Source organism: Dermochelys coriacea, chromosome 1, assembly GCF_009764565.3.
Source record: "Dermochelys coriacea isolate rDerCor1 chromosome 1, rDerCor1.pri.v4, whole genome shotgun sequence".
Lineage (NCBI taxonomy): Eukaryota > Metazoa > Chordata > Testudines > Dermochelyidae > Dermochelys > Dermochelys coriacea.
The window spans coordinates 240,483,132-240,509,574 of NC_050068.2; the positions used below are offsets into that span (position 1 = coordinate 240,483,132).

Consider the following 26,443-nt stretch of genomic DNA (forward strand, 5'->3'; position numbering starts at 1 on the left):
TCAGGTTAAACCACTTTTATTATTTTGCATGTAAGTGATCATGAATGAAGACTAGTGTCAGACATATTTTTTTAACGTTGATAATAACGAATACGTGAACATTTAAAAATTATGGGCATCATTCATTACTTTATATGCTCTAGTGTAATAAGGGATCCAAAGGGAGGATAAATCTAACTTTAAGGCCCTTTACAGCACAAAAACAGTATAAAGGGCACTTAATATAAAGGAGAAATCAGACCTTTTGTCATTTGCAAAAGCCCTATCTGAGGCATTTACAAAGTTTTCAGAAAGCTACAACAAAGAGTCCTACATCAAATGTTTGAAAGAGCAGGAAATAATATGAGGGGTCTCATAGCACTATAAACTAGGAAGGCTTTATTGACTTATCTTCCAACTAATTTGAACCTATGGATAAGCATTGCTGCTCAGTAACATTGGTTCCTGCAATAGCAATCCTCTATCTTTTCACAGTCTCACTGCCACAACTGTATATAGCATTTTAAAGCAAATATTACAAATAAAACTTGTCAAATAATGATATTGGAGATGCATGAGTGAATCCTTAGATTAGTAAAATATAGTAAATATTACATTATAATACAGTGGGACTCTGCTCAAAAAGAAACTTTCTCCCAGGGTGCATTGGCATAGTATCTAAGGTTTGTTGTCTTCCTAGGAATTATGACTTAGGAGCAGGTGGACATATCTCGTATGATCATTACCTTGTGATTTGAGGGGTAGGAAAGAGCATTCTTATAACATGGACCTCGTAATATTCAGTCTATGAGAATTGTTGTGTATATAAAACAAACAGGAATGCAGATACATGCAGTAAAGAGACACAAAGACAATCCTACGTGCAGCAAGGGGCAACGTGTATTTCAAAATTCCTCCCCGTCATTTTCTTCTCCAAATGAGTTTGTTCCCACTTCGTCATAGTCCTTCTCCAGTGCAGACAAGTCCTCTCGGGCCTCTGCAAACTCCCCTTCCTCCATGCCTTCACCAACATACCAGTGCACAAATGCCCTCTTGGCATACATCAGATCAAACTTGTGGTCCAGCCTTGCCCAGGCTTCAGCGATGGCTGTGGTGTTGCTTAGCATGCAGACGGCACGTTCCACTTGGGCCAGGTCTCCTCCGGGTGTTATTGTGGGAGGCTGGTAATTGATTCCAACCTGGTAATAAGAACAAGAAAGATGGATGAAAAAGTGAGGGAGAAAAGGAGGATCTAGAGAGACAACAAAAATCAAATAAACATGGTGGAAAAGTCGGAGTAGCCTAAGACGTGGTTGGCAAGAGAGGGGTTAGGGGGCTGAAACCACAGTATTAAATTATCATAGTGGCAAAGGTCATCCATGTTGCCCTTTTTGGACTATTCATTTCTCAGCGATAACCAATGAGAAAACAAGGGAGAGCAACCAAAACTGCACATGAGATCAGGGAGCACAGAAGACATTGTAATCATCATTACAATCATCTTTATTTTTTTCCTTTTAATGAACACCAGCATCTTACTTGCTTTTTTGAACTGCTGCTGTTGCTTACTGAGCTCACAGCTATTCCGTATAAACTAATACAGTAAGTATTTTCCATCTATAAATCTTCAAGTTTAGAGCCCATTAATACATATGAGAAAAATAGATACATTTTTCCATCTATTGCTTTTGACAGCATTGCTCTGGAAATCAGGCCGGTCAGTGCTGCTGCATAGGCAGTAAGTGGAGCATAGAATGTGTGGAGAATTATGTGAAACTGGAGGCTCTTTAAAAAAAGAATTTTCACAGAGAAATGCTCCTGTTTAATTTACCAGAATTTATTCTCGTTTTTAACAAAATATATTACTAGTCTAGAGAACAGTCTCCCCATCTGCTAAACACTTTAACTCTCATAGAGTTGACATTTTCCAGACTGCCAGCTACGTGACTGCTTAAGAGGCTGTGTAAGTAGGATATGTAAATAGGACATGTGCATTCTCCAAATGATTAACTGAAGATTATACACACACACACTTCTAACCATTCCCTTTTCTCACAAATAGAAAATGTTCAAGAGTTGAAATCACAATTTGGGCTGCACTACTTGGCAATGTCCCTTAATACACAGTACCAGTGTGTCTTTGTCCCTCTCACCTTGAAGCCTGTTGGACACCAGTCCACAAACTGGATAGTTCTCTTGGTCTTGATGGCAGCAATAGCTACGTTGACATCTTTGGGGACCACGTCACCGCGGTACAGCATGCAGCAGGCCATGTATTTTCCATGACGTGGATCACACTTCACCATCTGGTTGTTGGGTTCAAAGCAGGAACTGGTGATTTCCACCACTGACAGCTGCTCATGGTAGGCTCTCTCAGAGGAGATGATGGGTGCATATGTCACCAGGGGGAAGTGGATGCGAGGGTAGGGCACCAGGTTGGTCTGAAACTCTGTCAGATCCACATTGAGAGCACCATCGAAGCGCAGAGAGGCAGTGATTGATGAGACTATCTGGCTGATGAGACGGTTAAGGTTGGTGTAAGTGGGGCGCTCAATGTCCAAGTTGCGACGGCAGATGTCATAGATGGCCTCGTTGTCCACCATGAAGGCGCAGTCTGAATGCTCCAGGGTGGTGTGGGTGGTCAGGATGGAGTTGTACGGCTCCACTACAGCAGTGGAGACTTGAGGGGCTGGGTAGATGGCAAACTCCAGTTTGGACTTCTTGCCATAATCCAGGGAGAGGCGTTCCATTAACAAGGAGGTGAAGCCAGAGCCAGTGCCCCCACCAAAGCTGTGGAAAATCAGGAATCCCTGTAGCCCAGAACAGGCATCGGTCTGAAAAGCCAAACAGAGAACAAAAGGAATCAGTCTAAATCTCTGAGACTTCCATGAGCACATCCTGAGATTGATGCTGGGACGTGTGTATCCAAAACACAGCACGGAGATCAGACCAGGTCTTCCTGGGAAAGGACTCGGTAACACCCTCTCACATAATGGTGTGGGCTCCATAGGTATCACTACTAGTTTGCTGTTACAGTGACAAATGTAAAGAATTTAAGCTGCAGGAACCTACATTTTAGGCTTCTGTCTGAGTCTTCCGTCCCTCTGGGAACTGACCTACAATACAATCAGTTTCTACTACAAACCAATGACACTATTGGGAGCAAAAGAAGAGCTTCCAATTGACATATATATCCTAATCATCTACTTATGCCACCAACCCCACATTTTATTTCTGATGTACTGTCACTTACCAGTTTACGGATACGATCCAATGCCAAGTCAATTCTGTCTTTGCCAATGGTATAGTGACCACGGGCATAGTTATTAGCTGCATCCTCCTTTCCAGTGATCAGCTGTTCTGGATGGAAAAGCTTCCGGTAAGTGCCAGTCCGCACTTCATCTGTCCAAGAAAGAGAAACCATAAGAAGCCTTGAATGGACATACTCCAATTTTGATGATTTTTGTTGAACACCCCAAACGGTTGTTAATTGGCAGTGCTGTTTGTTGGCAGGCACGTGACATGGGAGAGCAGGGTGTTAGAAATATCCTTGAGTTAGTAAAAAAATGAAGGTGTGTCACAGAGATGATGCTCTCTAAGTCTGAAGGGAGAAGTGAATGTTGCTTTATAAACCAGTCTCTTTCTCTTAGCAGAGTTAACCAATTTATGGAATGACTTCTGCCTGGCCAGGGATGAAATCACCCGACCAGAGGGCAAGTCATCAGACAAGAGAAGAGACTTGCAAATAAAAGTGATGGGAAATTCTCAGGAAACACCTTCTACCAGCAGCAGCTTCTCTTGTCTCCAATCTGAACAACACCCAAATGGCAAAGGAAAATATCACCCCAAACAAGATCAGAGTTAGAGGATCTTATGAGGAGAGGTACACTTAGCCATACTTAGCAATGATAACCTTCTGACTGAGCTGATAGCAAGGTGGGGCACTTATGGGAAAGTGTAGTCAGTGTTCTCCCCTTCTCCCATCAGTAGACTTAATTTCCTTTGAGAGATGAGTGTTTGATGAGTGCCTGGCATTAAAAGCCTGAAATAGGTTAGTTTTATCCCAGTTATGGGGTCATACCGAAATGCAAAGAAGGGACTGCCCCACCAATATGCTGGAGACAGCTAGACCCCAACCCTGACCCACATAAGAGTAGAATCTTTTCCATTTTCCATTGTTAATTCTATACTGACCTACTACAGTTTGCTCCAAGTCTACCATAATAGCCCGTGGCACATGTTTTCCTGTGCCTGTCTCTCTGAAAAATGTGGCAAAGGAGTCATCATCGTTGACCTTGTTGGACTGATTCTTGAAGGTACCATCTGGCTGAATGCCATGTTCCAGACAGAAAAGTTCCCAGCATGCATTGCCAATCTGAACTCCAGCCTGGCCAACATGAATGGAGATGCACTCACGCTGTAGGGAGAACAGAGCACAGGTCAGAAGAATTAATACACATCAACTCTTCTTCCTCCTGATAGTCGCATATGCTTGTCATAGCTGCATTCAGAAATCTCAAACCAACCTCTAACCTTGACTGGTTTGGAGTCTCCAACCTCACATACCCAACTGGAACTGGTGTGCACATGGACCCATGGAACTGGGGCCTAGCCTCTGTTCTCTGCCTGTAGTAGAAGTTCCAACTCTTATTTACAAATAGGGTGGTGAATGTATTTTTCTGCAGAGCTACATAAGGACATAAATAGCAAATCACAAAGAAAAGTGGAGATTTTCAGGCATGTACACACATGCCTGTGTACACCAAATACATGTCCTCATTTATTCACATACACATATGCACACAAACATGTAAACGCTATGACAGATCCCAAATGAACAGCATGTGCAAGGTCCATTTATTTTTATTCTTGGCTGGGACCTGACACAGCATGCAGCATTTTCTAACTATATATAACTCAAGAGGGGTGAGGTGTCTTCTGTGCTCTTAGCCCTCAACTGGGAGACTGTACTGGAGGATGGGAAAACCTGCTTTCATCAGTGCCCAGCTCAAGCAGTTGTGGACTCAGCCTCATTCCCTTGGCACTTAAGATCCTTCACATGTGAAACTAATCGCCTGAGAGCTCATATTCACACACTTACACCTTGTGCACCCTGCACGTTTCGACATGGCTGTGCAGCAGTCAGTGTCATTGAAGCATATTTTGAGCAAGCACGTATATATATTTAACCAATTTCCAAAGTGGTTATTGCCACGTCAACTAAGCACTATAATTACATAAAACTAAAACACAACACAAAAATAATGAAATGCTTAACAAAATAAATGTCTCTTTCCCCGAAGATTGCTCTGTAGACCACCAAAGAGTATGAATTACAAAAACCTCTTTGGGTAAGCATTGCTGCTGGATGAGGTATAGTCAAACATAAGATATTTTAGCAAGCACTTCCTAGTCATCTTAGGGTATGTCTTCACTGCAGCGTGAACTTGTGTTATCTGCACTTGAATTAATCCTCTGGAGTTAAACTAGCTCAAATGAGCAGTCACACTGCCAAACAACACTCAATCTGCTGTGTCCACGCTGATGCTCCACTCACACGGATGGCACTAAAACTTCTGGGGGCATATCTCATGGTTCTTTACAATGCTGCAAGCTGTGATGCAATATGATTTCTTTCTCAGTGAATTGTGGTAGAACTTCTCTGTCCTGCTTGGGCACATGGGGGGAATCACAGGAAAAAGCTGGAGGACTAAACTAGCAGCATTCAAGTGGCACTAGTCTGGGTCCACACAGCAGAGCAGTCATGGACGAGTTGTGCTAACTCAAGCTTTAGCCTATACTCCCTGACAGACTAGCCAACCTGAGCTACAAGTACAACCACACTCGAGTTATAACTCAAGTTAACTTTGCAGTGAAGAGAAGCCATTAACTGCCTTTACATTATATAAGTTGAGAAGCACTCTTTGAAGATAAAAGCCCTGAACAGACTGGAACTGATCTCAATGCAGCCCTGCTCTGAAATTCAGTCTGGAAAAATGTCATCCTCGGCTTCATGTTGTTGTCTGTTTAAATTTGCTCATCTTACAAAAGAAATGATTGGGATGGGTTTTCTAACTGCCAGCCCTGAAAATTCAGCCTGAGATCTGATAATCAAGCTGGTTTTCTTGTGCTGTGACAGCTATACGACATGCCTTCAAATTAAGCCGTTATATACCCCTGTGCAACTCCACTAAATTCACTGGGGTATCAGTGAAAGCATAATTTGGTCTAAAGAATCTTTGTTACTTATAATGTTGCACCGGAAAGATAGAATCCAGCTTGTCTATTGATTTCCATATTGAGTTTGCAGGGCTGGCAATTAGGAGAAACATCTTTTTATTTGTAAATTAAGCAAATTTGATATGAAACAACGAACATGAAGCTCATGCTGCCAGTTTTAGAGTGACTCTCAGAGCAGAGCCACACTTAAGAGCCCAGCATCACTCTCTGGGATCAGAGGAAGGAGCAAACCTACTGTAAAACGATTTTGCTAAGAGCCTGCAGTTCTACCTGATCTAACAGTACCTTATCAATGGCATCAGAATCTATTTACAGAGAGTTAATAGATCTGTATGGACATCTTACTCTTGTTCATTACTAGAAGGAGATTGTCTCCCATCAATAGCAATCCAGTTCCAGATCTATAATCTGGTCTGACCCCAGACTGATAGAGATCAAAGAATTCTGAGGTGTATAGAATTGTATCGCTACCTCTTTCTCAATTACCTTCCTCTTCATGTAGCAGGAATAAGAACACAGGGATTGCCATACTGGATCAGACCAGTGGACCATCATTTAGCTTCTTGTCTAGCAGTGGCCACTACTAACTACATCAAAGGAAAGTGCAAGAGACCCTGCAGAAGTCACTTATGGAATAACCTACTCACAAGGAAAGTGTCTTCCTATCCTTCATACTCATGGCTCCAGCGTGGAGGGACAATTCACAAAGGACTATACATGGTATGTTCAGTATATATCTAGGACAGCTCCCATGACCGTGTAAGAGTAATACTGCGCCCCCCAACCCCCATTTATAGATTATGTCATCTTTCCCCCAAGATAGGCTGGCTATAGGCTTCTGAGGCTTGCACACCAAATAGTGTGGCACATTCTGGGCTCAGGATTTGTTTTTAAATTAAACATTAAACAAGAGATGATCCTTGTTTCTAAGAAATCCATTCCAGCAAGACCTGGAGCCCAGACCTCTGAACTGAAAAGAAGTAAGGCTACCTACTGAGTTAATAGAAACTCTGGTTTTCTCCCATTGGTACAGTAATCTGGTTGTAGTCTATAAGCAACAATTTGATATCCAAAAGATGTGTATGTCTTCCACAGACTCCATTTTTCTTGGAACCTTCCTATCTGAATGCTGACCTGGCTCAGTCATGCTCAGGAATCAGACACGGCTGGATCAACACAACCATGCTCTCCTAAGAATTCTGTATTACAAATGTGCTGAATGATCGTCAAGAAGAGTTTCTTTTTCTCATCCCTCTCCACAGCATAGAGATCCTGACCATTATACTTTGGAATGTGTTTCTGGAGTCAAAAACAAAAACATGCTGTGTATTCTCAAGGTTTTAAAGTACCATCTCAGCCTCCCTGATAGTTAAAGATACCAAAACCAAGGGTGGATTTGATTTTATAAAACCTTGTTGACCATGTCTCAGGTTTTCAAGAACCAAACCCAAAGCTAGGAGTGAAGCCATGTTCCATTTTATTTAAACACAAATAAGATTTTTATTTGTTTTTAGCGAGTGTAAGAGTCAGATGAGGTAGGATTTCATTCTGGTTTCTGGCCCATGTCTTCTCCTGCTGTTATAACGAGCACTGTGCTGTAAATAAGTTGAATATGCCAGCTCATTCATCAAAAAAGAAAAAACCTCTGTCCAGTTCAGATGAAGACAGGAGCTGTTTTCTGATAATCAACCTTCTTTCTATATCTTCTCACACAGTGGGAAGCTTGTTCTGGAGAGTTATTCATTTCATAATAGGACTTGTGCTTCATAAAGGCTATAGATTTGTCTCCTTTTCCCCTAATCAGATATTGTTCCTTTCCAGTGAATATCTTAACTCTACCTTTTGAATCAGCTCCCTGTGATAAATCCCAAAGGCAGAGCAGATCTGCACGAAACCCTTTTCTTCACTATACTTGCTACAATTTGGAAATGCTCTGACTGACATGGGGAGAAATGCCAAGCGAAGCAAGAGATTTGAAACAGGGGGTTTCAAAGTAAATGGCTTTAAAATAAGTTACTGTTCCTCTAACAATGAAGAGAATGGACCTTCCTCAGAGTCCCAGGCATGGTAAACTGATCTCTGTAGGATATTTAAATCCTGACCCTACTCCAAACTTCTATACTGAATTCCCAGTCTAACAGTCTGGGGTTCACATTTGTTCTTATTAACTGTATTCACACTGCAGTACTAGAAAACCAGACCCTATACAGTTTGCAGACATTTAGAACACAGTCTGATTTAGGCTTCATCCGTACTGAGGTATAGTCTTATCTTCAAGGTAGCAGCTACCTTGTTGTTTTTCATATGCACTCACTACCATGAGTCTACACATGTTGTTAGATCCATCTAAGTAGATGGTGAAGCTGGGTGTGTGGTGGAGGATGGATCTCCAGAGCAAAGCCCTGTACTAGGAAAGAATTTAAATATAATTGTAGGGACTAAAATGAAAGGGAATTCATTGGGAATGTTTTCTTCCCATCATAGTTCTTCAGGAGGCCTATGGACAGAATATTAACCATGAGCATTTCCATGGAATAATGGCTAATTCGATTGTGCTTATGAAGTGGGAGTGAAATGCGGGTGCTTCCATTTATTTCAGTAGGCTTTGAATCAGGTCTTTTGACCATTTCTCTTTCAGACTGTTTTGGAGTGGTTGCTACCCTTCTCACACCCACATGGGGCCTGATTCTCATTTATACTAAACCCCTTTTACCCCTCTGTGGCAGGGTAAAATGACCTTAAAGTGAAAATAAATTATGTTTACACCCACTTTAAGGCTACTTTATACTTCCAGCACTGTGTAAAGGGATTTTAGTTTAGATAGGAATCAGAAGGATGTATAGGACATAAATGAGGAGTTAAGTTAAAAATAATCAGAAAAAAATAGTTTGTTAATTATGTTCCTGAAATTATGACCTCTTTTACATTTCTCATAGTTTTGTGTTGTTTCTAGATTTCTATCTTATCTCCTATTATGAGAACCATTCTATATTACTAAAGTAAAGATACAGATCGTAAACAGCAGGCACCAAATAGTTAAGAGGTATAAGACCAAATTCATCCTCTTTGTAATTCCACTTATGTAATGGTGTTCCACCCAGGATGAATTTGCCTCACTGTTTTTCCCAGCCTGTATTTGACACACTATAAATCTCATGTGCTCTCTGTGTTAAATAGCAAGAGTCTCTCCCTTTACTTAGTGTCCTGTCAGTGAGGTCAGGGGTCTGTGACACAAGCCACTGATGATCAGCAGGGGTATGATGTCATAACTAGGACTGTGGGCACCATTGAATGGGTGCTCAGACCTTCTAATATGATCTAAATTTTCAAAAGTGGCTAATGATTTTGGATGCCTCTACTGTTGGGGTTACAAACCAAGACCCTTTAAAGAGCCCGATTTTTCTGTGGGTGAGTATTCAGCCCTTTCTGAGGCTCGGGCTTTGGTGATGTCTCATATTGGGGACCCAACATCACTAGCCCCTTCTAAAAATGTAAGCTGTACATGTCCATGAACTATTTCTCTGCACACTATCTCACCACTCTCCTGGATTTCCCACTATGTGGACAAAAATAACAATACAATTTAGAAGTATAGTTTTTTCCTTTAATCAGATGTAATTTTGTCAGTTTTAATCTGGATGTATTTATTACCTTGGTATTGCTTGAAGTTATGGATTGAATAAGAAGTGACACGTACACATACACTGTAAGAATCCAAAAGTACTTAACATTGTCATTTTCTAGATTATAGGCATTTCATTGTGTGTCATCTGGATATATTGAGGGTACATTTTATTTAAAAATTTTATTAACTTAAAAAAAATTCACACCTCAGTTAAAAATGCAGACCTTGCCAGCATGTTTTTAAGTGTGTGTGTGTTGGATGGAGAGGGGGGATGGAAAAGGAAGTAGTAGTTCCTCCCCAAATTATATCTACCTCTTCTTCCCCTTTGATTGTGTGAGCGTTAGCTTCTCAAATCCAGCATTTCAGTTCCCCTGATATGAGATGGAGCAGAATAAAAAGCTCCCACCTAGTGCATCACAGGGTCTGTGGCCAGAAGCATCCAAACCCTGTGCATGCCAGATTTAATCTAATTACTGAAGAGTTGCAGAGGATTTAGTAAAGAGCAGCAAGAATTATTCTAAGACTGTAGGACACATCTTACAGTGGCAACTTGATCATGGCCTCTAAGTACCTACACAGGAAGAAGGTATCTGGTACTAACCAGAGGACTCTTCAATCTAGTTGTCAAAAGCATAACAACATAAAATTGCTGAAACCTGAAGTTAGGAAAATTCATACTGGAAATAAGGCATAAATTGTTAAATGAGGGTCATTACACATTGGAACACCTTAGCAGGGGAGTAGTACATTCTCGCTCACTCTAAGTCTTTAAAACAAGGCTTTCTAAAATGTTTACTCAAGTTCAGTTGCAAATTATTGGGCTCAGTGCAGGAATTATGAGGTGAATTATTAGGTCTCTGCAGACCTTATAGTCTGTCAATCAAAGACATCAATCTCTGATCCCATTCATGCCCCCCCCATCCCAGATTCCAAACACTGAAGCAAAAAGCAACCACAATCCTCTCCCTCTCATGCAGCTCCAGAGCAGATCAGGTAATAGAGAGACTACCGTCTCATGTCCTCACATTCCCAGAATATCTTGTTCCCTCCTTGAATGGGGAGTTGCTGCATTTGTCCTTACCATAGTGCCTCTAGTGGTGCTGCCTTCCCTTTCAGATGAAAAGCAGCAGCTTTGGATAGTGATGTTTCCACTGCTGTATCACTCTAAGTATCTTGGTGGGAGGGAGCCCAGGCCATGCATCCCAGGCCAGCTGGTGCCCTACAGCATCACAGTGCCGAGAGGAGGTCACAATCTCCCCAAGGCAACCCTCACTTTCCACCACCTCTTGTCTATTTGCATCACTAACCCCCTCACACACACATACACACGACTACCCCCCTGTAACCAGATACACCCCAAATTCCATTCTCTCTCTCCAGGAATCCCCCATGCTTATTCCCCCCCCCCCCGTACCCTCTATTCATTCTTGACAAAATTTTCCTTCCAACGAATCCTTTATACTAGACCTGGTTGGAAGATTTTCAATTAAATATACTTCATCCGAATATGTCATTTAATCAAAACTGAACCATTTCATGAAAATGTACCAATTTCGACAATTTTTTCATCAGGAAGGATTCTGAGGTCCAGAGTGGAGAGAGAGAGAGAAAGAGACCTGAACTGGAAACCTGACCTTTTCAATATGAAAATGGACATGTCAACACAATTCTGTTTCATGAAAACTTTTGAAAGGTTTTTGTTCTCATTCTGATGAAGAATGAAAACAAATTTTGAAACCCCAAAAGTTTTTGCAAGACAGACTTGCCATCCTCTGGCCATTTCTACTTTATACCTTTTTGATGGCGAGTGGCCCAATCTACAGTCCATGTATCCGACAGTGTTTTAAAGGAACTAGATAAACATAAAATATTATTACTATTGAACTTTAACTATTAGATAAAATACTATTATTTTCACTTTATTCTGTATCTTTAATAATATTCTGACCACAAGCGCTATTAGAGTGGTGTTTTCAATTCATCTTCATTCATTGCAATGCTACTCTTCCTCAGAGCTGAAATGAGTAAAGAAGTGTCCACTCATTTGGATCTCTTGGGTGCCCAACTTGAGAAACAGAGGGATTTATTTTCAGAGATATTAAGCATCCACAATGCCAAATGGAGTAAGTCAATGGCAGCTGTGAGTGCTCAGTATCGCTGAAAATCAGGCACTTAGTATCCGAAGTGGACACCCAAAATTAGTAGACATTTTTGTAAATTAGTTCCTGACTGATTTGTTCTCTAAAATGGTTATATTGGTTGCAAAAAGTCAAGCTGATACATCAAGCAGCATGGCTGAAAAAAAGACACAGAAGATATAGGCAAAAGGTATGGAATTCCTTCTCAGCACCTATGAATTACCAAGTTATTTGTAAAGCCTATATTCAATTTTCCATCCTGTACAACTTTATCCTTGCTAGAACATTTGGAAAGGAACCCACCTTCAGGGATGTTTTCTTTACTGCAGAATCTGTAATCAAGTGAGAACCTCTCTGAGTTATGTTGAAAACTAAAATGTTATTTCTGGAGTAATCTTGCTTTACTGGAGTTGATTTGTTTAAAAATCATCATCAGACAATTGGGGCCAGATTCTGATCTCAATCACACCACTGTAAAGCCAGAGCAACTCCACTGAAGGCAACGGAGGTAATTCAGATTTGCAGCAGTGTAACCAAAATCAAAATCTGGCCAATGGTGTTTTCATGCTTTTGCTGAATATCCCTGGAAAACCCAGAATCTCTGTTCTGCACTCAGGATCATGAGCTCTAGAATACCAATCAGTCATGAATAGGGCACCGTGTCTGTAATGGAGGTTGCAGAAGTCACGAATTCCATAACTTTCCGTGACTTCTGGAGCGGCCAGTGTGGCTGACCTGAGGGCTGCCAAAGCAGTTGCCTCCAAGGCCAGCTGATCAGACAGCCCCAGGAACAGCCCAAGCAGCAATGGTGCCACTGTCCCCACCCCCAGTAGCAGCCCCCTGGGAGTGCCCCCCCCCCCGATTTAGCCAAGGGTATTTATAGTATAAATCATGGACTGATCACAGGCTGTGAATTTTTGTTTATTGTCTGTGATCTGTCCATGACTTTTACTAAAAATACTGTGACTAAATCATATGAAGTTTAGCTTAATCATGAAGCTAAAAGCATTGAAGCAGTCCCTTTTTTTACTTTTTTTTTTCAGGGAAAGATGAGTTGATTGACATCTGCACTGGTTCTTAAAACTCTTTGTTTTGTAGACATGTTCTGTTTTTAAAGGATTCATTAATACTGAGATATTTTCTGGCTTTTGTGTTGCAGGACTTAGGAAAATGGCTGATAAGTCTAAGCACCAACAAAAATCTAAACTTTGCAGACTGTACGTTACAAAATTCATCATGAACTTTTTTATGGTTTATTTCCACTGCCCTCAATTGCGATTATTAATTTATCAAGTGAAAAGCAAAGGTATCAAAACATGAAGTGAGTTGTGTAATTTTGTAAATTTTGTCACGCCTGGGTGTGAACACTGAGCATCAGTTAGCTTGAGTTTAACTTGTGCTACTGCTATGTTCATAAAAAACTACAAGTGTTACCTTTAGATTGCACTAGAAAAGAGTGCATTAAAAACACACAGAAATGAGGCTCTTAAAGACTTAATGACACTTGTCAGAAGAATAGCCTTGGTATCTTGGGATATGATTGTCAAAGGGCCTGAGCACCCACAGTTCTTCTTTACTTCATCTGGAAATCCGGATGGTCAGCACTTACAAAAAAAAGCAGCCTCTGGTCAAATTGTGAGCTGGGAAACTATATTCTTCCCATAAACTTCCCCTTAGTTTCCCTTCAATTTAATGTATTTTTCACTCCTGTGCTTAACTCTTGTACTGTTACTGTGCACTACTAAATAGTTGGGGGGGGTTCACTTCAGAGGTAATTGCATCTGAATGGTTTGGGGCAGTGTTGGATCTTTGTATGGAAGACATGCTATTTAATACCGTTTTAATTATGGAGATATCTTTCTGGTTCCTTAGTTAAGTTACTTTGGGATTTACACTTAAAGCAGAGATTAAACCTCTTAGTTATGTATGAATAATTTAGTGTATCCTCCCCAAACATTAAATAATGAGTTTTTCAAATTTTTAAATCTATTAGTTTGAGCAATAATTATTTTTAAATGGTTCATTCAAAAATTGTAATTTTTTCACACTTCTATCGCTAACAAATGGCTTGTTACTAGGGCTGTCAAGCAATTAAAAAAATTAATCGCGACTAATCACGCAATTAAAAAATTTAAATGTGATTAATTGCACTGTTATATAATAGAATACCATTTATTTAAATATTTTTGGATATTTTCTACGTTTTCAAATATATTGATTTCAATTACAAACACAATACAAAGTGTACAGTGCTCACTTTATATTTTTTACAAGTATTTGCACTGTAAAAAAAAAATATTTTTCAATTCACCTAATACAAGTACTGTAGTGCAATTTATAAATGTAGAATTATGTGCAAAATAACTGCATTCAAAAATAAAACAATGTAAAACTTTAGACCCTACTTGTCCACTCAGTCCTATTTCTTGTTCAGCCAATGGCTCAGACAAACAAGTTTGTTTACATTTATGGAAGATAATACTGCCTGCTTCTTGTTCACAATGTCACCTGAAAGTGAGAACAGGCATTTTGCATGGTACTATTGCAGCCAGCATCGCAAGATATTTACATGCCAGATGCACTAAAGATTCACATGTCCCTTCATGCTTCATTCAACATTTCCGAGGACATGTGTCTACGCTGATGACAGGTTCTGCTCGATAACAATCCAAAGCAGTGCGGACCGACACATATTCATTTTTATAATCTGAGTCAGATGCCACCAGCAGAAGGTTGATTTTCTTTTTTGGTGGTTCAGGTTCTGTAGTTTCGACACTGGAGTGTTGCTCTTTTAAGACTTCTCAAACCATGCTCCACACCTCGTCCCTCTCAGATTTTGGAAGACACTGCAGATTCTTAAACCTTGGATCGAGTGCTGTAGCTAGCTTTAGAAATCTCACATCGGTACCTTCTTTGCATTTTGTCAAATCTGCAGCAAAAGTGTTCTTAAAATGAACATGTGCTGAGTCATCATCCAAGACTGCTGTAACATGAAATATATGGCAGAATGTGGGTAAAACGGAGCCGGAGACATACAATTCTCCCCCAAGCAGTTCAGTCACAAATTTAATTAACACTTTTTTTAACGAGTATCATCAGCATGGAAGCATGTCCTCTGGAACGGTGGCCAAAGCATGAAGGGGAATACGAATGTTTAGCATATCTGGCACGTAAATACCTTGCAATGCTGGCTACAAAAGTCCCATGCAAAAGTGCTTGTTCTCACTTTCCGGGGATGTTGTAAATAAGAAGTGAGCAGCATTATCTCCCGTAAATGTAAACAAACTTGTTTGTCTTTGCGATTGGCAGAACAAGAAGTAGGACTGAGTGGACTTGTACGCTCTAAAGTTTTTCTTGTTTTGTTTTTGAGTGCAGCTACATAAAAAAAAAAAATCTACATTTGTAAGTTGCATTTTTATGATAAAGAGATTGCACTACAGTACTTGTATGAAGTGAACTGAAAAATACTATTTCTTTTATAATTTTTACAGGCAAATATTTGTAATAAAAAAGAATAAAGTGAGCATTGTACACTTTGTATTCTGTGTTCTAACTGAAACCAGTATATTTGAAAATATAGAAAAACATCCAAAAATATTTAATACATTTCAATTGGTATTCTGTTTAACAGTGCAATTAATCCCGATTAATTTTTTTGAGTCAATCACATGAGCTAACTGCGATTGACAGCCCTACTTGTTACTAACTTTACAAACTTTCCATCTAGTTAAAACTCATTAAGTAGTGAATATGCTGCAGATAAAGAAATGTTTGTAATTAAGCAAAATTTTTAACTGTTATATCTAATTATTATAATTATAGTCAGGGCAATGTCAATAGCTGAGGTCATTTTTCTGTTGTGTCTCAGGGCACGTCTTCACTGGCAATGTTAAAGCACTGCCATGGCAGCACTTTAACATGGCTTGTGTAGTCGCAGCCCAGCACTGGGAGAGAGCTCTCCAAGCACTCTAAAAAAAACGCACCTCCATGAGGGGCGTAGCTACTAGTGCACTGTTTATACTGGCACATTACAGTGCTGAAACTTGCAGCGCTCAGTGGGCGTATTCTTTCACACCCCTGAGCAAGCAAGTTGCAGCGCTTTAAAGCGCCAGTGTAGACAAGCCCTTAGGTCCAGATATTCAGCGAATGTTAGGTACCTAAATACCTTTGAGGATCTGGGCCTACATGACATCAGAGGTAATTGGAGGGAAATGATGGCGATTGAGTTATTTAGCATGTTGTAAATTCTATTGATTGAAATGTGTCAGTGAAGGGAAGGAGAAATGTATCAAGAGATCTCAGTGGTAGATTATTTGCTCACCTGTGCACAACAAAAAGTCACCAAGCTTCATCTTCCTCCCGCTCTCCATAGGCTCCACTTAGAAGCAGTTGATGCATCCAGTGAAGTGAGCTGTAGCTCACGAAAGCTTATGCTCAAATAAATTTGTTAGTCTCTAAGGTGCCACAAGTCCTTCTTTTCTTTTTAATTGGGTAGTTAGTCCCATAGAACTGAATGGTACTAGTCACCTACTTAAAGCATGTGTTTGCAGAATCAGGGCCACTGTTTGCAGTGAAACCTATTTCCAAAGAATTATTTGGAACTTGCCAAGTATCAATGCACTAAATGTAAATATTTTTAATAATATATGCCAGTGTGGTGAAAGACTATTTGTGACCAGCCAGACTGAGCATCACAATATAACAGACTACATAAGTAGTAATTTTTATTCTGAAAATTAAGTATTTAAAATTAAATGAATAAAACCATTAAAATTGCTTAAGTGTTATTTTTTGGTTTCCACCATCCTTTGTCTCATTATGTGCTAAACACAAAGAAAAACATTCAAATTAAAAAACAAAGTACTAGGAGAAATTTGAGGTGGCTAATCTATGCATCACTCACACATATTAAAAAGATCCATGGAAATGAACAGTTAAGACATTATCAAGCAACCTCTAAGCAGAAATCAAGATCATCATGCATGCTCCTCCCAAAACACAATCCCAATATCACAAGAATGGCTACAAACAGAAATTTGAAACAATGAGCCAGAGGAAATGTTAACTACCACCTAGTTAGCAGAAGAAAGACAGACTACATATGATCAGTAAGCGCATTTGACTCACTCAGATACTACTGTAACTAGGTCACAAAGCTATGTACATAGGTAGATCCTGCAATATAGGAGACTGGGAAGTACAAACTAGTCATTCTTAGAAGAGTTACAGAGAGGGCTTGTCTAAGTTGTTTGTCAGTGCACTCTACAGGGGTGTGATTTCTAAAGTTCACTATGCACACTTATCAGATCATGTAGACCATGCTGGTGTGCACCAGTAGTTCCTTGGTGCACTTTAACATAGTACTATTTGAAACAGAACTATGTTAAAGCACAGTAGGGAACTTTTAGTGCATACCAGGAGGGAACACATGGACCAATTAATGTGCAAATGAGTGCATTTTAGAAATCACACCCCCATAGGGTCCATTGCCACGCCATGTAGACAAGAACATAAGAACAAGCCCAGAGCCTTTCTCCTTACAGTCTTAATATGATTATTTTATGCTGAAAGTCTTTGAAATGATGAATCCAGTGACTGAGCTCATGGAGATATGATGGCCATAGGTGCATTACACATGCATGTAAATAATAACATGAAGCTCCAAAGAGCTCTGCCCTATTTGTGTAAGGTCTTCAAGGCTTTGTCTTAACTGTCTAGCTTGCTGTGAAAAACACGTGTAAATGGACAATAGTTACCTCGCTGTATATCCTAGTGGAGACAAGCTTCCTGTACTTTCTTCTGAGTGAGAGGTAGGCAAAGTTAATAATATTACCACCACCCACTGCATCGTTGACCTTGCCTGGTTCACCTCTCTGTAAAACTACAGGGCCTTGTCTCCACTAGGATTTCACAGCAGGATAGTTCATGTTAGTTATGCCACAGAAAAACAGGTGTGTTGTTCTGCAGTGAAGACGGAACCTTGGACTCTTAAATGAGGAGGAACCGCTAACAAACCATTGTAGTGCATGCAGCCAGTTGTTGTGAGACCTGTGTGCTGCTGCCATTTTTGAAGGACTAGAAATGGCCCCCACTGCACTGTATGGTTACTGCAAAGGCAGAAGGCTGTGGGGGGATGATTTAGGATGTTGCACAAGGATCTGCACTGGATGCCTCTTGATTATCAGGGAGGTGGGGAGTTCAGGGTGTGGTTTGGGACTTGTCTACCTGAATAATCACTTCTCTCCCTGTTTTATACTGCTAAAGCTACAATCAGCTGAGGCACTTGAGCTGTGAAGCCAACTTGGTATGGGGACAGGCACTGCTGGCAGTGTTCTCCAGGAGGGCCCTTTGACTCTAGAAGTCGCTCCCCCAACCACTGGTCTAAAGTAGCTTTGATCTATTGACCATCAGAACACTAGGTGCTGGGGTGGAGGGTTTTGGGGGAAAAAATGTATTTTGAGGCCTGTTAATTTACTCTTGGTGTGAAAGAGTGCAGTTTTGCCGCTGGATGATTACTCTTTGTGGATTATGATTCTAAATACTTGTTGGGATGTCTAGGCATGTGGCCAGGAGTCTATTTGAGTATTAAATCTAAATAGGTAAATAGAAAGCACAGCAACGGGAGATACAGAGACACTTACAAAGTATGCAGTGAAACTACATGACAATTCAAGTAATTGGGCAGGTTAGACTAATAAATATGGAGCATATTAAGATTAATAAGAGCAACTCTGTTGCCTCTTGTCTCTCGCCATCTCAATTTCTCTGCTGTCCCCTATTCTAACTTATCCAGTGTCAAATATTTAATATTAATGATCATCTGAAAGACAGAAAGGTCTATAATTGCTTGTGCTGGATGCAGTACACCCAGACAGGGGACAGAATGAGCTGACAGATCCATCTTTATAATGCGCCCCGTCACCTTGATATGCTTGCTTAGCCACGATTGTTAAATCCAAAGTGAGAATGACTATTCCAAGACACATCAGGGTCACAAGAGAAACTCTGGCCTTCAGAACAGAATGGGCTCCAATTTCAGTCTGCAATATTTTATCGTGTTCCACATATTTGGCTTAAATCCCATGCTGCAGAAACTGGGCATTTAAAGGGTCCCAAGGCAGAACAGTTTTTTGGCTCCTAGTATTCAGTGTAGACGTGGTACTCAGATCTTTCATAACCATACCCTCTGAATTTCCACTCCCACTTCTTGGATTACTTCAAAAACATTTGCAAGGATGGTGCAATCTCTCAAAATGCCTGTCATTGTTCTTTGCCATTGGCTACAGACTCTCACTTGGGATCCACACCAAAAGCAACCACTTTAAGGAGCATCTTAATAAGACGTGGATTAGAAGAGCACGGCTAAAACTCTGGACGTGCACATTCCTCCAGGGTTAGTATTGTGCTGCAGAGCTGCATAGTGCAAGGAGACAAGTAGCAGATGTAGTTTCAAAATCCAGACAGCACTAGGCCAGGTTCTTAGTCTGGCAAGAGAGGAAGATGTCATTGTATGGGACCCATGTGTGGTCATTTTAATTAGTACATTGATCTCAGGAGCCCTTGAAGATCCTGATTAAAATCCTCTAGACAAGCTGCCACTTGCCCAGCAACAGAGACAAAAGACTTGTAACACTTCGTAAAGCCGCTTAGTCTTGAAGTGGAGGCCTGTAGAGCAGAGAAAATACAGCCACCCATGCCTGATGACAGAGCTGGACCAGCCTGTAAAGGAAGGGTAGGGACGTGGGAGCAGCTGCAGAATAAAATAAAAGTATTTCATTAATGTTTCCTACCCTTCTCTTTATAAACTCAGACTTAGAAAGAGCTGATCCCCACTCGGGTCAAGGGAAGCCATCAGCTTTGCTTTCTCTTTATTCCAGCCCAGGTGAGTGCTCAGACTCTCACCTAGCAGAAGCTGCAGGGCATAGAAAAGAGGGTGCTGCTCTCATCTCCAGTAAGCTATGCTTCACCCTGCAAAGGCTGATTGACAGAACAACACTGAAGACTCAAAAGTCCCCTCTGCAGGGGGGTAATTAGCATGTGCCTCAGTAATGAAGATTCTTAAGACTAGCAGAGACACTCATTACAAAACAGAGGGGGAATCTATATCCACACACTTTCTGAATGCTAATGAGTGCTTTTTAGGGTAGTTTTGGGTTGGCTTATAGCTTAAGTGGATCAAGGTCAAGATTAGAGCTAAATTACTTTTCTAAAGTTCACAAATCACAACCATCCTTACCACTGTGTACTTCCCACAGCCAACACCTTTGCAGCATCTTTCTCCGACAGAGGCAGAGTCTGACACTGGATAGCTGCGAACTGCCTATAGCCTGTGCTTCAGAACAGTTTCCGACAGTACCTTTCATTAGGAAAAGGCTGTGGATGCGGTACCTATAGGTTAATTTACAGCTAGCTGTCCTACACATCTGCCTTCAGTGACTTTTAGTGGAAAAAGCTGGAAATATAGTAGCTGTGAGCTCCCACATACCCACCACTCCTGCACCCTATCTCACAGTCACTCCTAAGGAGAGAGGCTTGAATAAATGTTCCTCTTCCAAGCCCAACGCTAGCAATGCCCAGTTTCTTGTTCATAACCATAAGACTGATAACAAATAACATTCAGAAACCTTAATCACATACCCGGGTCTAGTCTCACCACAACAAGGCATATTATGAGAGCAGCCAAGAGCGTCTTTTTGTAAGAACTGGAACAGAAGTGGCTCGACATGGATCCCAGTGCTCTACGCAGCACTGTTAATATGTTCAACAACTTTCGGGATACAGAGCCTGGAATACAAGGACAAGAGGTGGTTAAAGGAAAGGGTTAAAGCAAGGAAAATAAGACGGCACAGAAGAGCCGCTGGGTTCCAAAAGCTCTCTTGATGGAGCATGTGATGGGGTGTCTGCCCCAAACTAGACTAGGAAGGGTTAACCTCAGCAGCAAGCAGTGGAGGTGAGTCCTTTGAGTGGTCCAAAGAGACTGCCTGAGTGCAGCCAATCAGGTAGGAGTTGCAGAGAACAACCAATCAGGGCCCAGCAAGCTCACATAAAAGGAGCTTCAGGGCAGGGCAGGGTAGGGTGAACAAAGCAAGTTAAGTTGCTGCTGGGAGCTCAAGGAATTAGGATTGTGTCTCTAGTGCATATTGGACAGAGCAACTACTCACAGGATGGGGGAACAAAAAGGAGCTCCTGATTGGCTGCTGGGGCTGGGTAGTTGCATATCCTGAGATTAGGTTGAAGAAGGTGCTGGGGCCACGGGGAAGTGGCCCTGGGAAACATAACAGCATTGGGAGAAATTAAAAAGTTGTAGCAAGAGGCTGCTATCTGTAAGGTCCCTGGGTTGGGACCTGGAGTAGTGGATGGACTGAGACCCTAACCCCTAAAAGGAGGGAACCTGGATGGTGACAAACCTGGAGGGTCAAGTCACGAAGAGGGTGCTGCGGTTCCTGAGGCTGCAAGAGGGGCCACTGCCAGATGCAGAGACAGAGTGATGATGTGCAAGCCATGGACGGGGATGGTGGCCTCCAGCTAATCTCCAGAGTGGCCAGAAGGAGGTACCAGCCCGCTGGTGAGTGATGCACCCCATGACAGGGCAGCTATTCGAAGAGGAACACTGTGTTCATCCCTGGGTTCCTCAAGCACTCCTGGCCTGTCTGCTATTAGCAAGGATGTAACATCACATTGGCTCCTGCAATGCACTTCTTCCTAGTTGGGCAGCTATTAACAGAGGCTTGTTGCTTTCTTTTCCTGTTTTCTTTCTAAAAGCTTTGTGGTAGTTGTTACTGAGGAGGAAACTCTCTGGGAAGCTTGTACCCGAAGGACTTTATACAATTATAAATACTGATGTCCAATAAGGGAGGGATACCCCAGCCAGGTGCTGGAGCCCCCTGGAGGCAAGAATACCTGGATTAATTGGGAATTCTTAGGTTTAATAGGTGCTTAAATCCCACCCATAGATTCTATTACACAGGCTCAAAAAAGGAGAATAAAATAAAGAAAATAGTAGAAAGTTCACACTGGCAACTACATAAGTCCTTAGAGGAAATGTCATCTGTCTTAAGTTTTAATTGCATGTTTTTACATATTTCTTTGGTAGTATATTTTAGAAACTAGAAAATTGTCGTCTTAGTCTTTGCCAAGGTGAAAGATAAACTTCGCCCTTGCAACTCTTATCAAGCAAGAGCATTTGGTTTACTACTTTGTTTATGCACATGCCATGTAAGAGTTCAGAAGGAACATCCCCTGGCAATATTGTTAGTTAACAGTTAATACCCACTAAGCTAGCAGACTAAGGCCATGTCTACACTATGGAAACTAGCATAATATAGATATGGTGCTGTAGCTATGCTGGCATAACCCTGTAGTGTAGATGCAGTCTACAGTGACGGATGGGGTCTATCTATCACTCTAGGAAATCCACCTCCCCAAGCAACTGTTGTTAGATCGATTGGAAGCATTCTTCTGTCAGCCTAGCTGTGTCTACACTGGGGGTTAGGTTGGCATAGTCAGGATGCACAGGGGTGTGGCTTGTTTTAAACCCCTGTAGCTAGGTCAACCTACATTTTAAGTGTAGACCAGGCTTAATAGTATGTTGGGTAGCTGCTCCTGTTGCTGCAGCAGAAATGGGTACCAACTAGTGCCAGCTGTGATGGAATTTTGAGACCTAGAAACTTGCTGAAACTGAAACCACTTCCCATAAGACTTTCAGTCACTACCAACCTTGGATAGATTCAGAAAGGGAACTAGCTGTTGAGTCATCCAACTGGGCATAATAAAGAAAAAGAGATAAAACCAGTAATGGATACAGAGCCTCTTCCTTCTAAAACACCAGTTTGACTCTAGCCCTAGTTGGTAATGAAGACTGAACAGTCAACCCATGTAATGGCAGCTTGATGTGTGGAAATAAGTGGGTAGCTTTCACCTCTGTTCCCAGGGGACAAGTATTCAAATCCCACAAACAAACACCATTGCAATTGGCATCTAGCAGAGAAGTCAAAAACTAAACAGACATGGGGAACTTGGAATACTGTGGATTTCCGGGCACAGTTTGAGGTCTTTATTTTAATTTAAAAGCCCTTAAGTAGTTTGGGTTTGTTGAGGTACCACCTCTTCCCTCATACAATACTGCCACTGTTGTGAGGACTGCAGAACTGCAACTCCCTCATTGTAGATGGGAGAAGGCTACTCGCAGGGCAATTCTCTGTGAAGGACTTTTATATTTGAAACTTGCTTCTCCTCTCTACCTACCAGATTTTGCAGCACGTCCAGAAGGCCAGCAAGTCTAGCTTTTCTCCTGAACATTTGGGAAGGAGCCAAGCTGAGGGAACTGGGGTACAAGAAAGGGGGCTGAGATGAATTATTATTTATTAGCAGACAGTGGTTATGTGAGGGGGAGAGGCAATCTGTAGATTGTATGTGTTGAGCTGCATTTCGACATTGTGAGTTGTAACTATAGTGAAAGCACCAAGAGCAAGTAGGTAAAACACTTAACATAAGTCTAAATAAAATAAAGAATGATTTGGCCCAAGTTCAATCACTCCATCTTCTACACCTTGGAACAGGAAAGCAGGATTGTGAGGCTTAAAGAGAGCACCTACCTAACAACTTCTCCCTCGCTGTGGCCGGTTGCTCTTCAGGGCCTGATTGTCTCTCTTCCTGCTGCACCCACTGACACCTCCTCTTGTTAATGGTGCTCAGGGCCTCAAGTTGTTGCTCTTTACTGAAAGCTTCACAGCCCTGTACCAGATCCTCTGCCTCCACAAATTGTCCAAGGGGAAGCAACACGTGCAACAGATGCAACTCCATCAAGGTGCCATACGAAGGTAGGCTCTGATTGGTTAGATCTCTCAGCCAATAACTGTCAACTTCTAACATCACATGGGGCTCCTTCACTGTGCTGTACAAAAGGATGCTAGAATGCAAGAAAAAAAATGAATGTTACACTGCAAACTATTTGCAAAGTTGAGATCACTTACAGTTACCAACTTCAGTCATCTATAACCAGAACTGGACATAGATCCCTCAGTGACAATCTGCACTCCACGCAGAGAGGAAGGGAGTCCCTAGAAAGCAATATGAAGCAACCCCTCAGCATGTGTCTACACTGCAGCAGGGAGGTGTGATTGCCAGCATGGGTAGACAGACATGATTCCCAGCAGGGAGGTGTGATTCCTAGGTCAGATCAAGCTACTGCACTAGGAACAGCCGCGTAGCTGCTACAGCACTGGTGGCAGCTTGGCCTAGCCACCCAAGCTCAGGCCCAAGCGGAAGGCAGGGGGCTGGCATTCAGATGGCTAGCCTAAACTATCGCCAGTGCCACAACGTCCACACTACTATTTTTAGTGCACTAGCTTGAGCTGAGCTAGGGCGAGTCGATCTACCCACAGTGGGAATGACACCTCCCAGGTGCAGTGCAAACACCTGCAGAGGCCAAGCTTGCTTCCTTCCTCCCCCAGCAACGTTCCTAGCCTTTCATCACCTGATGCAGGGAGCAAAGGTCTAGTACAGCAGTCACTGTTAAGATGTAAGAAATTTTGTTATCTTAAAAAACACATGCTCTTCACTGGGTGTGACGTGACTTTCTCCCTGCACTTACTGATATCACTCAGACAGGGTCTGAGTCTTTGCTAAGGCTACGAAATTCATGACTCAACAAGACACATGAGGCAGTACTTTATTGGGCAGTTCTCAGACCCTTTGGGTTTTGACATGAGGGGTCAGAAAGGCTGGCAAATACACAGATTTGACTAAAGGGTGAAATGCAGTAATCTGAGAATCAAATGTCCCGAGACCCATTACACTCATTTAAGGCTCTCAAGCTGCATGTGGCTTTTAATAGCCCTGAATAATCTTCGCTCAGGCTTGGTTAATCATGACCCAACCCCCTTGCCACAGCTGCCAAGCCCTCCTCAACAACAAGCATCAAATCCATTTTCCCCTCCTTCCTAGAGAGGCCAAATCCTTCCATGACTCCATGATCTCAGTAATAAGAGTCCTGCACACCTTCTTCTAAGAAGCCTGTACTTCCAAGGGAGACTAGATTTGCTCCAGCAGTCACTTGGAATGGTAATTGCCTGCCTTTATAAAGTGCTTTGAGATCCATAGGTGGAAAATCCTGTAAATGATAAGTACTTAATACTTTTATATATTCAACTTCTTGCAGCACTCTCTCTCTTCATGCTAAAAACTAAATTTAAAAAGCACACTCCTGATAAAGAGAAGATTCTCTGGATTTTTCATAGGTATTTACTATAGCCCCATTCCATTCATTGATTAAGTGGTTCTTTGGCTATTCATAGGTCAGGTGCCACTGCCACAGCATCTTTTCTCATAGCAATCCTTGTGATGATATATGAACGGTCATACTGGGTCAGACCAAAGGTCCATCTAGCCCAGTATCCTGTCTTCTGACAGTGGCCAATGCCAGGTGCTTCAGAAGGATGGAAGACAACAGGTAATCATCAAGTGATCCATCCCCAGTCGTCCACTACCAGCTTCTGACAACAAGAGGCTGGGGACACTCAGAGCATGGTGTTGCATCCCTGCCCATCCTGATTAATAGCCATTAATGGACCTATTCTCCATGAACGTCAGGTTTTTTGAACCCTGTTAGTTTTGGTCTTCAAAACATCCATAGCAAGGAGTTCCACAGGTTGACTGTGCATTGTGTGAAGAAGTATTTCCTTTTGTTTGTTTAAAACCTGTTGTCTATTAATTTCATTGGGTGACCCCCTACTTCTTGTGTTATGTGAAGGAGTAAATAACCCTTCCTAATTCACTTTCTCCACACCAGTCAAGATTTTATAGACCGCTATCATGTTTTCCCTCCGTCATCTCTTTTTCCAAGCTGAAAAGTCCCAGTCTTTTAATCTCTCCTCATACGAAAGCGAATATCCCTAATTATTTTTGTTACCCTTCTCTGTACCTTTTCCAATTCCAACGTGTCTGTTTTGTGATGGGGTGACCAGATCTGCACACAATATTCAAGAAGTGGATGTACCATGGATTTATATAAAGGCAATATGATATTTTCTGTTTTATTATCTATCCCTTTCCTAATGGTTCCTAACATTCTGTTAGCTTCTGTCAGGAGACAGTTACAGTAGTCCCGCCCTGCTAGTGAAGAAGAGAAGGGAACAACATGTCTTTCACTGCATTAAAGCACTAGGGAGATGCTGCACTGATTGAGACAACATATTCTAGTGGAGATATTAAACCACTGCCTGACTACAGGTGCTAGATAAAGATCACATAACACCGGGGGAGTGTGATGTTGGTGTCAGGGCAACATCCCTTCTCACACTAACAGGTTCCAGTATTCTAGCTGTGGAAGAGACAAAACTTGGTACATAACAGTCTCTAACCTATCACTATGGCATTCCTTGAAAAATGAAAGATGCTGCAGAAAACCAAGTTCAGCTCTGTTCTTTCATTCTGAAAAGGTTCCCTCGGAACAGCTGTGCCT

General features: G+C 41.6%; 2 protein-coding genes and 1 long non-coding RNA gene across 5 annotated transcripts in view; 1 reads left to right on the forward strand and 2 right to left on the reverse strand.

Annotated features, from left to right (window-relative positions):
- Positions 1-4,390, reverse strand: LOC119849867 (tubulin alpha-8 chain-like). The gene is made up of 4 exons (XM_038387170.2): positions 4,174-4,390; positions 3,233-3,381; positions 2,133-2,813; positions 1-1,178 (listed from the first exon to the last, which is right to left on the reverse strand). The coding sequence occupies exons 1-4, from the start codon at positions 4,199-4,201 to the stop codon at positions 885-887; spliced, it is 1,152 nt and encodes a 383-aa protein (XP_038243098.1). The 5' UTR covers positions 4,202-4,390; the 3' UTR covers positions 1-884.
- Positions 1-14,175, forward strand: part of LOC119849868 — a 45,943-nt gene extending 31,768 nt beyond the window's left edge. The window contains exon 6 of one of the 2 annotated variants that reach the window (XR_006282344.1): positions 6,722-10,778. This is a non-coding gene — a long non-coding RNA (uncharacterized LOC119849868). Of the gene's footprint in view, positions 1-6,721; positions 10,779-13,141 lie in introns of those variants that run through there. The other variant, XR_006282345.1, reaches the window with a different exon arrangement.
- Positions 4,262-26,443, reverse strand: part of PEX26 (peroxisomal biogenesis factor 26) — a 26,485-nt gene continuing 4,303 nt past the window's right edge. Inside the window, exons 3-5 of one of the 2 annotated variants that reach the window (XM_043517533.1) lie at positions 23,577-23,890; positions 20,620-20,766; positions 4,262-4,396 (exon numbers count right to left, since the gene is read on the reverse strand). In XM_043517533.1, the coding sequence (XP_043373468.1) occupies positions 4,392-4,396; positions 20,620-20,766; positions 23,577-23,890 (466 nt within the window). In that variant the 3' untranslated portion in view covers positions 4,262-4,391. Of the gene's footprint in view, positions 4,397-16,681; positions 19,733-20,619; positions 20,767-23,576; positions 23,891-26,443 lie in introns of those variants that run through there. The other variant, XM_038387167.2, reaches the window with a different exon arrangement.